Genomic DNA, 16,128 nt, shown 5'->3' on the forward strand with positions numbered 1-16,128 from the left:
GGGGAAGGGGTATACCCGATGCCTCTCAGGAAGGTTCGACGGCGCCCGCATGCGTTATCGCATCGGTGCCGGACAGGTCGATAGGGGTTTCTCCCGACGCACAACCACCACCACCACCCCAGACATTTCGAAATGCACCACCCTCTCAACCACCCACCAGCTTGTGCCACCACGATTACCGGACAACCCTCACTGCCTCACTAGAGCTATCGACATGAGACATGGAGAGGCAGAGGAGACACCGGCCACGGGAGTGAACACAATTTGACCAGAGGGAGGGGACAGCCTCCACCGCCGCAGCGGAGCCGACTAGATGCAACGATGAGGACTTGCCAGGCCACGACGGCCTGACTAGGCCCACTTGGACCCGGACAGTCCTGTCACCACGCTGCAGCACGACGACCGACGAAGTCCTCACCGCCCGAGACAGTCGCCACCACGCCACCCCCAGGGTACATCACCGCCGAGCGCTCAGCCACCGGCCCGCCCCAACTCAGATGGGGCCGAAATGGGCCCAGATCTGGGCTGGGCAGGCGCCGCCAGCCACAACACCACCGCGCCGCCCCACGGCCAACGGCCGCACCATCGCGTCGAGAGCCACCGGGCCCGCGTCACCACCACCGACGGGCCGCACCGATGCCGGCCGAGCAGCACCGCCGCCAGCAAATATCATCTGAGCAGGGTGGTGCCGTGTGGGGGGGAGGAAGGCCCGCCGCCGCCAGCACCACATGGCCAAGGCCCGGTGGCGCAGCGGTAGGAGGCAACGGCGAGGGAGGAGAGCTAGAGAGGAGCGGTGAGGAGGCCCCTGGTCACGTCGCTTGGGGAGGAGACACGAGGGTACGGGGAGGGGAGGGGTAGGGGAGCGGGGGAGGGCTAGTTGCGATGGCAGGCTCCGGACGCGACGGCGGCTCCGTATAGGGGAGCCGCCAGCGGCGGTGTGGGAACCCTAGGAGCGGGACGGGAGTGGGGGAGAGGTGGTGTCCCCTCAAAGAAGAGACAAATTTCCTAGAAAGGATAATTCAACATGCTAATGATTTGGTGGCAAGCTCCTTGTAAATAATTATATGCTCTAGAATTTTCTTATTTATATAAACTATAAACCGACATCAAGATATTTTTTAGACCATGCGCTTCAGAGATCTCTACCAGGATACTTGAAGATGCATAAATAGATATATACACTATGTCCGTGTAATAAGTATAAGAAATAAATCTGCAAAAGAAAATATTTGTGTGTTTATATTTTTCTCACATTTATGGAGATTAATTTTAAATATCTTTTAGCGCTTAATGTAGCGACAGAAAACATAAATAATGTAAATTCCATTAAAAAAACATTTCAAATTGAGCACACAACATCTTTGTTAAACAAGACCGTTATTAGTATTTAGCATAATTAACATCTAGTTAATATCACAAATTACATACAAAAGTATATCAACTATGATTGTGATATTATAAAAATGAGTTATAAGTAAGTATAAAAGTTTATTGTAAATAATGCTAGTGACTTTCACATCTAATAAAAGTCAATTGACATTCATTCAAATTGTATTCAATTCTAACATGTTAAATATATGGATGTAACCTTATATGTATGAGTGGAGTCTTTTGAACTAAAACCCAACGAAAAGACAATCGGCTCTCCCACTGAACCGACTTTAACCCGCTAATAAAAAAAGTGCCAGAAAAATCAAGTGACTACGTGGATCAAAGGCCCCACCAACTTCACGATACCAAAAATAGAGGCTCCCATAAAAAGCCTTACACCAAACCTCTTTAAAGGAAACTTAGTGGAAAAGCTGATGGAAAAGAAGGAAGGAAATAGAAAGAAACCTGGAAGTGGGAGAAGATTTAGACGAAGGAAGAAGAGAAAATTTCTGCATGATCACTGACACAAATCGGAACGAAATACTCCCTTATTATAACACACTGTAAATCATGAACATTTGCACTGACGATATTCTCTGAACTAGAAACAACAAACCAAAGCAAGGCTCACACATAGTAACAAACTAGTGATGAATTTACACCGAACTATACATTCACAATTGAACTACTGGAAAATATAAGTAAATGCAAATAAATAAACAAATTGAGGGAGAACCATGAAAGATCATACAAGAGAACAACCACATGTCAGAAAATTCTTCAGTTCCAACTCCTTTTCTCATGTCTAGTGAATTTTCCTCCATCTCTGAGACCCAAGAACCTGTGCAATCACCAAATAGAAAGAACATATCACATACTCACTAATCCACACGGTTTATTCCACACAACACTCCGGTTAAAATCAAAAGAAATGGCCAATTTTGTTCCAAAGCCCAAGAACTGGCCATACCACATGAACTAGTGCATACACTGGCAGAAAAAAAATCATTTCAGAAGCACAAGGGGCAAAAAGAAACCGATTCACAGTAGCAAAACATAGAAATTACATAATAGTCAGCAGGAATTTCTATGCACATCAAAGTATCTTAAAAACAACTAGAATCAACTGCTGGCGTTTACTACTGAAAAATTAGTACAAAATTGACAGTATATAGGAGTAAAGTTAGACGCAATACTACCCAAAAACATGGACAAACAACACAAATGGTCATGTAAAAGGATGCAATACTACCCAACAAAGACAAACCCAAGCAAACCACAAGAAATTGCCCTGAAAATACACTATAATAACCTTGAAATTATAGTGTGATTGCCCTATGACTTATAGTGTAACTACACTAAAACTGCACTAAATTACACTGTAATTTACTTGAAGTTACAATGTAATTACATCATAAATATCATTAAATTACATTGTAACTACCCCTGAAATTACACAGTAATTGACCTTGTGATGTACCTGAAATTAAACTACTATTCCCAGTAGTTCACGAAGTGATTACCCCTGAAAGTTTATGCTATAACTACCCCTGATATTACACAGTAATTACAAAATTAGCATTGTGATTACCCTAAAATATTACGGTGTAATTACCCTTAAAATTACAATGTAATTTTTGTAATTGCATTGTGGTTTACACTGGAAATTACGCTGTGATTACATTGTAAGTACCCCCCGAGTTCACACTACAGTAGAATTGTAATTACACTGAAAATCCTATCAATGTGATTGTTCATTAGGTTTCAGAAAAGAAATAAACTAAATTTATGATTAGAGGGAAGGATAACCAAGGAAACAACGAGAGGAACAAACAAGAGAAACAAGGACGAGGTAGTAGAAACAAGACCATTTTTTTTTAAACAGGGCAAAAGATTTGCCACTTTCATTCATTAAGCAGAAGAGAGTTGCCCGGTTAATTAACGGAAACCCGGGCGAAAACCGTTACAACACACGCCCTCAACAAGGCACCGTCAACACACGCCGACCCCAAGGCCGTGCTCCATCCGAGCCGCCGGCTCCGTCACCCAAGCAACCCGTAGCCGACACCCTACAACCAAGACCGAAGTCGCCGCTCCGGCATCCACGCCGACCCCAAGGCCGCGCACCAGGCGAGCCGCCTGCTCTGCTACCCGAGCAACCGGAGCCGACACCCTACAACCATCTCCGGAGCTGCCGCTCCGACGTACAGACAGAAAACCTACACGCCGACCCCGAGGCCGCGCACCAGGCAAGCCGTCGGCTTCGTCACCCGAGCAACCGGAGCCGACACCCAACCACCGAATCCTGAGCCGCCGCTCCGACATCCACGCCGACCCCAAGGCCGCGCACCAGGCTGGCCAACGACACTGCCACCCACATGACCAATGCCGGCACCCCTCCATGATGACGAGATCCGGAGCCGCCGCTCCGACTTCCATGCCAGCCCCGAGGCCGTGCACCACCCGAGCCGATGACTCTCACCAGCCAATGCCACTCCAGAACGATACCTCCAAGAAGGACCGCGACACCGAAGCGACGCCATCATCCGCTCCAAGAACCTGGAGCAAGGGTTTCCCCCGGAGTGCGAGAGAAGAGGTCGAAGGCCCTCGAACGACGACTCCTCCAAGAAGGTGTGCGGCGCCCATAGGCGTCGCCGCCGCCGGCTTCGGCCAAGGCCTGAGCAAGGATTTCTCCCCGAGCAGCCAAAGGAAACCCTCCCCTCGAACCGGCACATGAGAGCCACCGCCCGCCTGAACCACCACCTACCGCCAGAGCCAGGAGCCGCCGATCAGAACAGCCTCGCCGCCGCCACCTGCACCACGCAGAGCCACCGAGCAGGCAACCCCATCACCATCGCAGGAGCCAGAACCAACCATGTCTGGTCAGATCCGGCGCCCCACGCAGCAGCTACAGCCAACCCACCGGCCAGCACCAAGCGTCCATAGCACGTCCAAGGGCCGACGCACTGCCGCAGAGTACCGGCGCCCCGAGCTCCAGCCGTGGCGCTGCCCACGCAGCCACCATGGCCGCCATCGTTGAAGAAGAGGTCCGGGGCCGCCGCCCCGGCATCCGAGCATCACAACCCCGCCATCACGCGCCCCAGATCCACGCCGTTGGAGTAGCAGTACTCCAAGGCCGAGAACCAGCAGCTCCTGCTCCACCCACACCATGGCGCCGCCGTTGCCGTCACCGACCCGAAGTCAGTGCTAGACTTTCAACCGGAGCTCCTCCACACATCCAAATCAGAGCACTGCATATCACACAATCCCCATGGTCCGACGTCCACCGGCCCACCTCATGGTGCAGCTGCCGCCGCATCTCCCCCCGGCCTGCCCGCGAGCAAGCCCACGCGCCACCGCCCGAGCGCCATACAGGCCACCCGAGCCACTCCACCACGCGCCGGAGTAGGCCACCGGGACGCAGATCCTCGCTGCCCAGGCCACCTGCGCACAGACCACCCGCGCCGCCCACAGCCGCCAGTCACTCAATCCAGATCCAGGCGGACCTCGATCCGCAGCCACCGGCGCCGAGGGCACGCCCCACCTCAGCGCAGCCAGCCACGCCACCAGAGGTCTCCAAGCAGCACCGCCGGAGGGCTCTCCGTCGCGCCACCGCGACCTGCGAGCACGCGGCGCCCCGGACCAGCAGCCCCGGCCCGCGCCAGCACCCTGCACTCGAGGGGCGAGAAGACCCGCCGCCGCCGACGACGGCAGGGCTTCGCCCGACCGCGTCCTGTGGCGGCGGCGGGGGAGGAGGGAGGGCTCGGAGGGGACTTGGGGTGGCGGCTGCTAGGTTCCTCCCCGTCGCCCACGGGAGCGACGCGGGAGGAAAGGAGGAGAAGGCAAGTAGAAACAAGACCATGACAACCATACAAATGGGGACCATGAGAAGCCTACAGAACTTGAACATTATCAGCCGGAAGAAAACACATCAGAAGCCACTACAAAACCGAAAGTAACTAAATAAAAACGACTACAAGAAACAAATTCAGAGCAAAGGATTAGCAGCTACATGTACATCACGGGGGCAGGCCAAAATCAAACTACAAGGGCAAACAAATTCACACAAAGGATACACCATCAACACCTACATCTACATCACACAAACCAAAAGAATCAAATGACTAGGGGAAATAAACCATACCACTACATCTAACGACAAAAAGTGCAGGTGGAATAAACACCCAGGCCCGCAGATATGAAATCGAATCAACCACTACATCCATGCACCTACAACCACATTTGCAACAAAAACACGAGGAAAATCCACCGCTACGACTACACATTCAAGTACAGCTACATCCACAACAGAGGAATCAAATCAAACCGCTAGATTAGGAAGAACTCCAAAGGGGGAAGGGTGAAGATGACCACAACAAACTGAAACCACATGACACCAGAGCGAAAATCAAGTGAGGACGAAGAGCTCTCGATCGCCATGGACGAGGAAGAAATCGCCTCATGTGCTTCACTGTTGTAGCCCTCTCCTCTCTTATGAACTTTTTGAACAATACCGCCTAAAGAAATGGGAAATCACGAAAACGGAATATCAAAGGGGTGAAAGAAAGTTAACCAAAAATGGCCTGCAACGGGCTGATCCGACAACAAAGCTATGCCCGACATCACAAACGGGCCCGAAAGCACCATCTCAAACGAATGGCCACAGATTTGAGTGAAAGTGAATTGTAAACCACTCGACTGAAAAATAGCAAAATTGTAAATAATTGGGATGTTTACGTGCACACATGGGTAAATGAACTATCACCATTACGTATTCCTGTAAAGTTTCTTTAAGATTCACAAAAAATTCAACCTATAAAATCACTTTTGTTGGTTTTTATTTGCGGAAAATGAGAATGCATTTATTGAACCGAATGAATATGACATAAAGCAAGAGTGGGTCACATAATGTTCATAAATTCTCTACGCTAAACTAGACCACATACTTCTTTGTCTTACCGTCCTATGCACCCGTGCCTATCACCTAGGCATGTCTGGCATTCTTCTCTCATGAAGCTCCCTCATTTCCCCTCTATTCATCGTGAGGTATCCAAATCTCCTATTCATCGTGTCCCTACTTCAAGTGGGGATGGATCTGGCCGGGAACAAAGAGCGTATTAGGAGAAGGTTTACATGGGGAGAAGGTATGCGTCCAAGAGCCACTCCAAACTGTGTGGAGTTCCATGCATGAGGATAAGTTTTGCTAGTTTAAGCCATGTGGTATTTTTTTTTCTATTTTGTGTGGATCGATCTTCATACATATTTTTCTTCATCCAGATTTCTTCGCTATTTTTTCCGTTATGCGTAACCATTAAGGGGAACATCCAAGAGCATGATCATTTTATTGGCTCTAGAGTATTGAATTTCCTAGTTGCTCTGAGTTGACGTGACATTTGCATTCTTGGCTTTGCATGCTGTTCTGTGTTGTATAGACCTAGCAAGCCCTGCAAATTGCATAGAAGTTAACCCAAGACCTTTTTGCTTTTCTTAAACATAGTCATCTTGTACGCATGATATATAATCACAATTATAAGTATGGATCATGCTGTAAATGTGGATTTGACAAGCAATCTTCTTGAGTCCATTCTGTGCCAGAAATTATATTTTTAGGACCCATTCTAAGATAGTACATTTTGTAGCTTTGTTAACCATGATTAACGCTTTCACTTGATGTTCGGCTTCTTATATAACGCTACTGCAATACATTATATTGTTGTTGCAAGATTTTTTTTTCTTTTATGGGTGCTATTGCAACAACTTGAACCACAAAAGAAGCTGGAAGAGAAAAACGCCAGAGCTTGTTTTGCATGGAGAAAGTGCAATAAGCTACATGATCAACTTGAGGAGTGATGGGGTAGAAGCTATGGGAGCATATTGAACACCAAAAGATTGCGACTGAGCTGCAATCCCAACTACGAAAGTTCAAGTTATGCTAATTCGTTTCATTTTCTTGTTTTTGGTCCCACATGCAAGTGTGTGTGTGTATGAGAGAGAGAGAGAGAGAGAGAGAGAGAGAGAGAGAGAGGAGTTTTTCCTTTTTAAATTTTCCTCGAGTCCCACGTAAGTGGATGTATAGCACATAAAAGGGGCACAATATGGTCCGAGAATTGTGCCGAAGGCAATCAAATGAATTGGGAGGGAGGGTTGTCTTCTGGGAGAAGCCGAGGAGGGGAGGCTTATGGGAGAAACCACCAAAGGAACTAGGCCTAAGGGTAGTAATATAAAAATCCCTACGGAATATTACCGAGACACGATCTTAACAAAATTAATGTGGCACCATAGGACATCGCCTTGCCAAGTTCCTACTGTACCTTCTACTTTATTCCATCACCATTTCTTAATTTAGAATAATGAGGGAATGCCAATGTTCATAGGAAGAACTCTAGCAACCCTGTTAAATTGTCTCTATAAGCGTCTAAATCAGATCTAACTTCTCCAAAGCATCACATTCACTTTTATTAAAAATTATCTTTAGACCAGGCAAATTCTCTAATAAATAGAGGATATCTTTTAAATTGTTTGCACTTTCTGAATTGAATCCGCTTCCATTCAAAAGATTGTGTTATGAACATATCGGAGCATGCTAAGCCCTACATCCATGGCACTTACACCACTAATTAAACCACTATCATTAGGTCTCTTAACTAGATTCTGTAACAGACTTCTACAACTATGTTTTACCTATTACTCCCTTCGTTCGGAATTACTTGTCTCAAAAATGGATGTATCTAGAACTAAAATACATCTAGATACATCCATTTCTGCGACAAATAATTCCGAACGGAGGGAGTAGGTGAGAAGGCGTCCCCCTACCTCAATCCTTTCTGTGTTTTAAAATAGGGCCTTAATTGACCATTGACCATGATTGTTACATTACCACCCAGAACATTATGCTTAATCCATTGGACATAATGTTCAGGGAAATCTTTCATGAGCAGAACATAAGAGAGCTCACTTGATTTTGTCATAAGTTTTTTGAAATTAAACTTAACTAGAGTTGAATCTTTACTTTTATTGTGCTTCTTTGATCGTCAAAGATACTAGAGTTGAAGGAAACTCCTCGCTGGTAATAAGCATTCTGATTAAGGATCACACTTCATTGCTCAAACTTACATAAAGTCAGAAAGAATCACTGGGGTATATACTCTCACTTATACTATTTCCGATAAATTGATGCCACTGTTTTGCCTATTGAACAACCATGCATCCTATGCCAAATTTATTGCATCAAATGTGTTAGCAGTTGACCAAAAGTCACAAGTGAATCAGCAGATACTTTACAAATCAAGAGGTAATCGCAAACGGAGCTCTCAAGTGGAAATAAACAATAGGCTCAAAAACAAAAGTGGAAATAAACAATGAACGAACGGTGGGACTGACAAGTCTAGCACAAGTAATCAATCAAGGAGTATTAAATTAAGCTCCAAGGAAGGACTTGACAGCCGCCGCTTCTTGAGCGGCAAGGGGCTCTGCACCTCCTCCTCCTCTCCCCACCTTCGCATGCCTCCGGCGGCCTTCTCCGGCACCGGCGTCAGGTTGAGGTCGAAATCCCTCACGGACGACCCGGAGCCGGAACGCGACGCGGACGCCGTCAGCGAGACCGACAGCCCGTCCCAGTAATGGCACCTCTTGTGCCCGCCGAGCGCCTGCCCCGTCGCGAAGCTCCGGTGGCACACGGAGCACCTGTGCCCGCCGACGCCAGACGACGTCGACGATGCCACCGTCTCCTCCGCCGGCGAAACGCTTTGTAGCGGCAGCACGAGCGCCGCCCGTTTCCGGTGGCTGGCCTTGTGCCCGCCGAGCGCCTGGTGAGACGGGAACGCCTTGCCGCAGACGGAGCACCGGAACCTGAGCTCGCTGGCTGCTGGCGCCGCCGCAGTCACGGTCTGCAGCCACTGCCCCTTCGCTGCCTGTGCTTGGTCGCCGCCGGTCGCCACGGAGGCGAGCGCCATGAGGCACAGGTGGACGTAGTCGTCGTGCGTCATCTTCATCATGGCCATGGCGTGCGTGAAAGTTGAGGCTAACGTTGCTTGATGTAGTGGATTAGGAATCTGGTTTACGTCCTGATCGAGTTCTGGGTACTTATATATGCTCCTGGGTGCGTGCAAGTGTGCGTTTTATATGTGTATCTGAAGGATCTAAGAAGGTGACAGGAGTTTGGTTGGTTCAAAGGAGCACGAGGGCGGGCGGAAGGGTACGTGCATGCATGAGGAGTGGCTTCCAGTTTTCCACACGTGCGCGCGTGCGTGAAATGTATATCATGAGTATTTTATTCATTTATTGTCCTCATGAGTGGCTGGAATCATAAAATTCAATAGATGAACCGTTGAATTTCAGGGTTTCAAACTCATTTACGGGCGGAGGAAGGCCAATGTGACGGCTCTCCAATGTGCTAAAAATAAAAATGCCTGCTTTAGCTGTTGATTCATGCACCTATGATGTACGTAATACCCATGATGAATTTCTGATTGTGGCCGCGGATAGGTTGGACTTATTCCGAGTTCAGATGGGCAATTCTCAAAACAAAAAAAAGTCTGTGTTGTCCCCAACCAAACGAACCGTCGATTTGAGAGCTAAAAATGTCTTTTGTTTTCCTCGTTGATTTAGATTGGATTGACCAGGATTTTTGAAAATAAAAACAAAAGTGTGTAGGCATCGATCAACAACAAAAACAAGTGAATTTGTTGTCCTTCTGTCTCGGGAATCAATATTTGCAAAAAAAAAAAGAGGAGGAATGCTCACTGTAATGATGGGTACCGTTATAACTAATTACTGGTCATGTACGAACAAATAAATAATCTTTGACCAATAAGGACTTTCCGTGTGTGCATAAACACTTTACATACATTTGTCTTCCATTGTGATTGATTCACTGTGATTATTCAATTCGCCTCAAAATCATCTCTTCTTGCAGATTGGTAATGTGCATTCAAGTCAAAATTATCTCTTGCAGATCAATAATGTGCATTCGTATTCTTTTTGCTTAATGTATGCATAAATGGGCTAGGTCATGTTTATTCAAGGATAATGGGAACAATCAATTATTTAAGAAACTTAAAAAAACCAACAATAAATACTTGATAATGAAAATGTAGACAAATTGGAAAACCGAAATAGATTTTCTTTTGGGGGCCAGAAAGATGAAATGGATGGACCGAGTGAGTGAGTATATGTGTAACTCCCCGAGACCGATGCGCCAGGTGTCTCCCGTTTATTCGTCGTTGTTGCCATGTCATTTGCTTGCGTGTTGCACTTTGCCATGTCATCACGTGCATTTCATCTGCATGTTTTCAAAAACTTGCATCTGGTCATGTTAGTCATTTTATCCGTTCTGTTTCGGTATCCGACACTCTCACACGCACCCGCCGCACCTCCCAGATCTTGTTTCGTGAGCGGGAGAAGAACATTCTCGGAATGGGCCGATAGTTGACGAGCGGTCTTGGTATATCACCGGTAGGCCGCCTGTCAAATTTTGTTTCATTTGGAGGTTGTTTGATGCCCCAGCGGTTAACCGAGTTAACCGCCGCACTTTCCGGTACCCCGAGACGAACCGGACCCTTTCCCTCCTTCTCTTTGCAGCCCACCCTCTACGTAGCCCACTTGCAGCCCACCTACAACCCCTCCGCTCCAGACCGTCAGATCGCGATCCGAGGGTCTGAAAACCACCCAAACCCCCTAACCCTAGCACCTACCCTACATATACACCCCTCCATTCCAAATTTGGGCATTCCTACCCTAGCCCTTTCCCTACCTACAGCCGCCCCTCTCGCCTCGTTTTTCATGCATAGCCGCTGCCCCACCGCCACTTGGCCTCCTCCCATCGTCCGCGTCGCCGCCAGCCATTGCCCCGCGCCCAACCGTGGGCCGCCACCTGTCTCCCCGCGCCTCCCCGCCGTCGCGGCCCGTCGGGCCTAGGGCAGGCCTGCCCAGGCCGTGACCAGGCCGGCGCCCGACTCTGCCGCCCCGCAGCGCTCGCCCCTGCTCGATCGGATCGGGGCGGATCCCGAGCACGCCGCTGACCCCGCCTGTGCTCGAACCTCCCCGTCTTAGCCCCACCCCCGACTACCGACCCCGCCGGATCCGCTCTGCCCCGCCGCCTCACCGCGACCCCCGCCGCCCTTCTGCGTGCCGGCCGCAACAACTCGCCGCCAGCTCTGCCCCGGGCAGATCCGGGCAAGGAGCAACCGCCATTGCCGCCGCCTGATCATCGTCGCCACCCGACCTCAGATCCGCCGGCCTCGAGCTCCTCCTCCCCGCCGCCAAGTCCTTCCCCTCGCCTTGGCCCCTGCGCGCTCGCCGGAGCCGCATCCGCGCCGCCGCCGACCCTCGGCCTTCTCCCGACCACCGCGGGACCGCGCCGTCCTGGCGCCACCTGGACCCCGATCCAAACGGGAGGGTGCACCGCGTCATCCCGATCGACCTCGTCCACCTGCACCGCGCCGTCCCAGAGCGTCGTCGTCCCGATCCACCACGAGCCCTCCAACCAAACACCTCCACCACGCTGTACCAATCCGTCCCTGGTCCTCCCCGTCCACGTTTCAGTGAGGTTGATTTTGTCTAAGTACCTAGATCTACATATTATGTGTGCATGTTTGACCTCTCATAACTTTGTGCATGTTTAACCTATGGTGATGATCTTGATATGGAAATGTTGTGCTCGCTGTGCTCTACATGATGGTTGTCACATTCATATTAGAGTTCATCTTGCCATGTTAATCATCGTTGCGAAAGTGGTAAGTGCTATTAACTGTTGTAACTTGTCATTTTGTCTTTTTCATATCATTTTGTGTGATTTTCTTTTGAGCATCATGCCTACATGTTTTAGGAGCATAATCATGCCATCTTTGCAGTGGTGTAATCCATTTATCATGATATGCCCTGTGGTGACTAGCACAAGCTTGCCAAGTAGGTTACTTGCTGTTACTATTTTGATAAGTATGAACTGTTATATTGCGATGCCATGTTTGTTTGATGCTACCATCCAATCTATGCATAATCTGGAGATTTTTGAATAATCATGTTTTGATGACCATGTTATGCTCTATCCATCCATGCCCTTGTTTGCAATTATAACCTGATGTAGCTTGTTCTTTTGGTGCCTTCAAGTTGCTTGAAAATATGACCATCGGCATGCCCAGTTTTCACAAAGTCTATTACATCATCTTGCCATGTTCACTTGAAGCTATTATCAAATATGTTGCTCCAATGATCTTGCTAAGTAATGATGTTTTGTTAAGGGTGTTTAGTAAATGCTTGCCATGCTCTTTGATGCCATGTATAGTTCCTGTAGCATATACTTTTGTTGCCTCAAAGTATGCATCATGAATCTGTTTTCTGCCATACTCGGTTTCTCACCAAGTCTGAGAATCTATTATAACTTGCAATCTTGTCTTGATGAATGCCATTGATCTAGAGGTTATATGAAGATGCTTAGTAATCATGTTTTTCCATGTTCAACCTGTACTTGTATGACATGATTTTGTTTGCTATGTTCCTGCATTGTACCATCATTGCTTCATGCCTCTAACATGTCAACATGTTATTTCTGCTCACATGTATGCCCTGTTTTTCTTCAAGTCATAATCTGTGTTATGAAGTGGCTTGTTGCACTGATCATAATGGATTAATCTTGATGTCTATGTATCGGAACCTTAATGTTATTTGAAGCATGTAATCTGTATTTTAAGTGCATATCATGTTTGTGCCTATCTTGTTATTGTAGCATGTTGTTATGATGCTTGTAAGATGTCTAGTTGTTGTTTTGGACAGCTTGTCCTTTAAACGTGTTTCGTGTGTATGTGTTGAACCGTGGCTCCGTTTGGAGAATGCTCTATATGAAACTTCCTTGGTTTTGCATGTAGTTTCATTATACCATGTTGCATCCATGTTTTGAGTGTGTTTGCTTGATGTTTGAATGCATTTTGCATCAATGCCATGTTTAACTTGTTTTGCTCATATCTTCTAGGTCGTAGCTTCGAATTAAATGAACCTTATATGTAGCTTGACTAGAAAGACGCGTAGATCATCACGGTGTATATTACATTGATGTTTAACAACTTCAACATAATGTATTATTCAGATCTGGACTAATTTCGAAAGTTGCATATGGGGAGTTTCGGAATTATTGTATGTTGATTCCAGCCTCATTTAATGCTTTGATGTGTTGTTCGTGTATGCATCATCTCTTGCCATGAGTAGCATCATGTAGCCTTGTCATGCATCATACTTGGTTGAGCATCACGCCATGTTATGTGTTGTGTGTTTACCATGTTGTTTGCTTCTTTTCGGTTGTGCTTCTTCTCGATAGTCTTGGTTTCGTTGCGATCGTGAGGATTTGTTCGTCTATGCTTGGTTCATCTTCTTCATAGACTCGATCTTCTTTCTAGCGGGATTTCAGGTAAGATGACCGTCACCTTGGATCTCACTACTATCATTGTTGTGCTAGTTGTCTCGATGCTATCGCTATGTCGCGCTACCTACCACTTGTTTATCAAGCCTCCCAATTTGCCATGATAGCCTCTAACCTTTTCCACCATCCTAGTTGTTTGGCTATGTTATCGCTTTGCTCAGCCCCTCTTATAGCGTTGTTAGTTGCAGGTGCAATTACAGTTTGTTCCATGTTGGGACATGGATATCTTGGGATATCACAATATCTCTTATTTAACTAATGCATATATATACTTGGTAAATGGTGGAAGGATCGGCCTTTTGTCTAGTGTTTTGTTCCACTCTTGCCGCCTTAGTTTCCGTCATACTGGTGTTATGTTCCTTGATTTTGCGTCCCTAACACGGTGAGGGTTTATGGGCCCCTCTTGGCAGGTCGCTTTGAATAAAACTCTTCCAGCAAGGCCCAACATTGGTTTTACCATTTTCCCAAGAACAACTAAAACTTGCATAGGGACTTCTCGGGCACCGAGGACTTAATTAACAACTCCGGGCCAGTGCTCCTCATGAGTGTTGGTCCAAACTAGAGCACCTTGCGGCACCCCCTAGGCAACTTGGGTCTCAACGACTATAATCTTAGCTCATCCGTCGTGGCCTGAGACGAGATACGCTCGGCTACTATCAGGGTGTCGGCACGTCAGGAGATCTAGCTGGTTTTGTTTTACCATTGTCAAAATATCTTGTGCACCGGGATTCCGAGTCTGATCGGAGGGTCCCGAGATGGATCGAGGATTGTCTCCGCGGATCGTGCGCTTGTCATGGGATAAGTTGGGACACCCCTGCAGGGTTTAAACTTTCGAGAGTCGTGCCCGCGGTTATGTGGCAGATGGGAATTTTTTAATATCCGGTTGTAGAGAACTTGACACCAGATTCGAAGTAAAATACACCAAACACATGCATAACCGCGACGGTCTCTTTTCGGGTAAGGTCAAGAAGAGAACATGGTGGGGTTATGTTTGAACGTAAGTAGTTCAGGATCACTTCTTGATTATTAATAGTTTACGATCGTTTGCGTAGTTTATCATCTTACTCTTGTATTTGTAAGTTAGCCACCATACAATGCTTAGTGCAGCTGCAACCTCACCACTCATCCTTTCCATTCCCATTAAGCTTTGCTAGTCCTGATACCCATGGTAATGGGATTGTTGAGTCCTCGTGGCTCATAGATTACTACAGCAACAGTTGCAGGTACAGGTAATGCGATGATCCGACGCGAGAGCGATGCTTGCTTGTCTGCGAGTTCCTCTGCTTTGTCTTCGTTCAGGGGGTAGGTTCCTGGTCGGCAGCCTGGGCTAGCAGGGTGGATGTCGTTCTTATTTTCCATTTGATTTCATCCGTACTCGGATGCCTATCTTTTGTATGATGTTTGATGTATTCATGTGGCATTTGTATGCCTTTGTATGTATCCCTAGTTATTATGTAATGGTACGATGTAATGATATCCACCTTGCAAAGGTGTCTTCAATATGCGGCTCTATCCTTTGTGGGACTTTCGAGTTCCTCTCGGATAGAATCGCATATTGGGCGTGACAATATGGGTAGGTTCTGCTTAAATGAGAAAGATGGGCCGACTGTGTGGAAGCGGCCTGGCCAGGCCTGCTGCTGTGTGCATAGGAGATCTGCCCAAACTTGGGCCATCCAGCCAGGCATGACCAGGACCCTCCCGAATTTAGGCATGTTGCCTGCAAATCTGCCCATATTAAGGTAAAAATGGATTGATTTATCATTTTCTCAAAAATCTTCAATCTGCCTTGCATGGAGCGGGATTTAGGCGGTTTCTCTCGTTTGAGGCAAGGTTTGAGGCGACTATCTGGCTGTTTCTGGGATCGCTCTCCACCTTCTTGTACTCAGGCTCCTCGCCATGCATGCATATGCAGTGTACTCCCTTCATTCCTAAATATAAGTCTTTTTAGAGACTTCAATAAAAGACTATATACGGAGCAAAATAAGTGAATCTACACTCTAAACTACATCTATATATATTTGTATGTAGTCCATAGTGACATTTCTAAAAAATATATTTAGAAATGGAGGGAGTAGTAAGTTGTCGTGGATGTGCACTACTTGCAGGTAGCTAGCAAGTGCGTGCTAGTTTGTGTGCACCTGAGACGTACATACGTGTCAAACCGCCCAAAAAGACGTCCAACATAATTGGAATGCAACAAGCATAAATCGTGCGTTAGGTTAATCTAGCACATATTTTCAAAAGGATGAAATATTTTTTAAGCTTGTGGCTCTCTCGTACATCTACTGGCCTTCTTCCGAAGCTTTTATGGTCCCTTCTGGTCAAAAAAATCACCGTAAAGTTTCGTC

The 16,128-nt window shown here is 47.3% G+C and overlaps 1 protein-coding gene and 1 pseudogene across 1 annotated transcript; both read right to left on the reverse strand.

The window, feature by feature from the left end:
• Nucleotides 1-3,224: 3,224 nt before the first annotated feature.
• Nucleotides 3,225-5,743, reverse strand: LOC119362256 (annotated as a pseudogene).
• Nucleotides 5,744-8,464: 2,721 nt separating this feature from the next.
• On the reverse strand, nucleotides 8,465-9,404 carry LOC119367197 (zinc finger protein 36-like). The gene has a single exon (XM_037632786.1). It carries the CDS (start codon nucleotides 9,369-9,371, stop codon nucleotides 8,769-8,771), a length of 603 nt encoding a protein of 200 aa, XP_037488683.1. The 5' UTR covers nucleotides 9,372-9,404; the 3' UTR covers nucleotides 8,465-8,768.
• Nucleotides 9,405-16,128: the final 6,724 nt, after the last annotated feature.

The sequence above is a fragment of the Triticum dicoccoides genome, chromosome 2B (assembly GCF_002162155.2).
Source record: "Triticum dicoccoides isolate Atlit2015 ecotype Zavitan chromosome 2B, WEW_v2.0, whole genome shotgun sequence".
Lineage (NCBI taxonomy): Eukaryota > Viridiplantae > Streptophyta > Magnoliopsida > Poales > Poaceae > Triticum > Triticum dicoccoides.

Excerpts from the sequence above, each read along its gene's own strand:
- LOC119367197 (XM_037632786.1), bottom strand. The coding sequence starts at position 9,371 with ATGGCCATGATGAAGATGACGCACGACGACTACGTCCACCTGTGCCTC.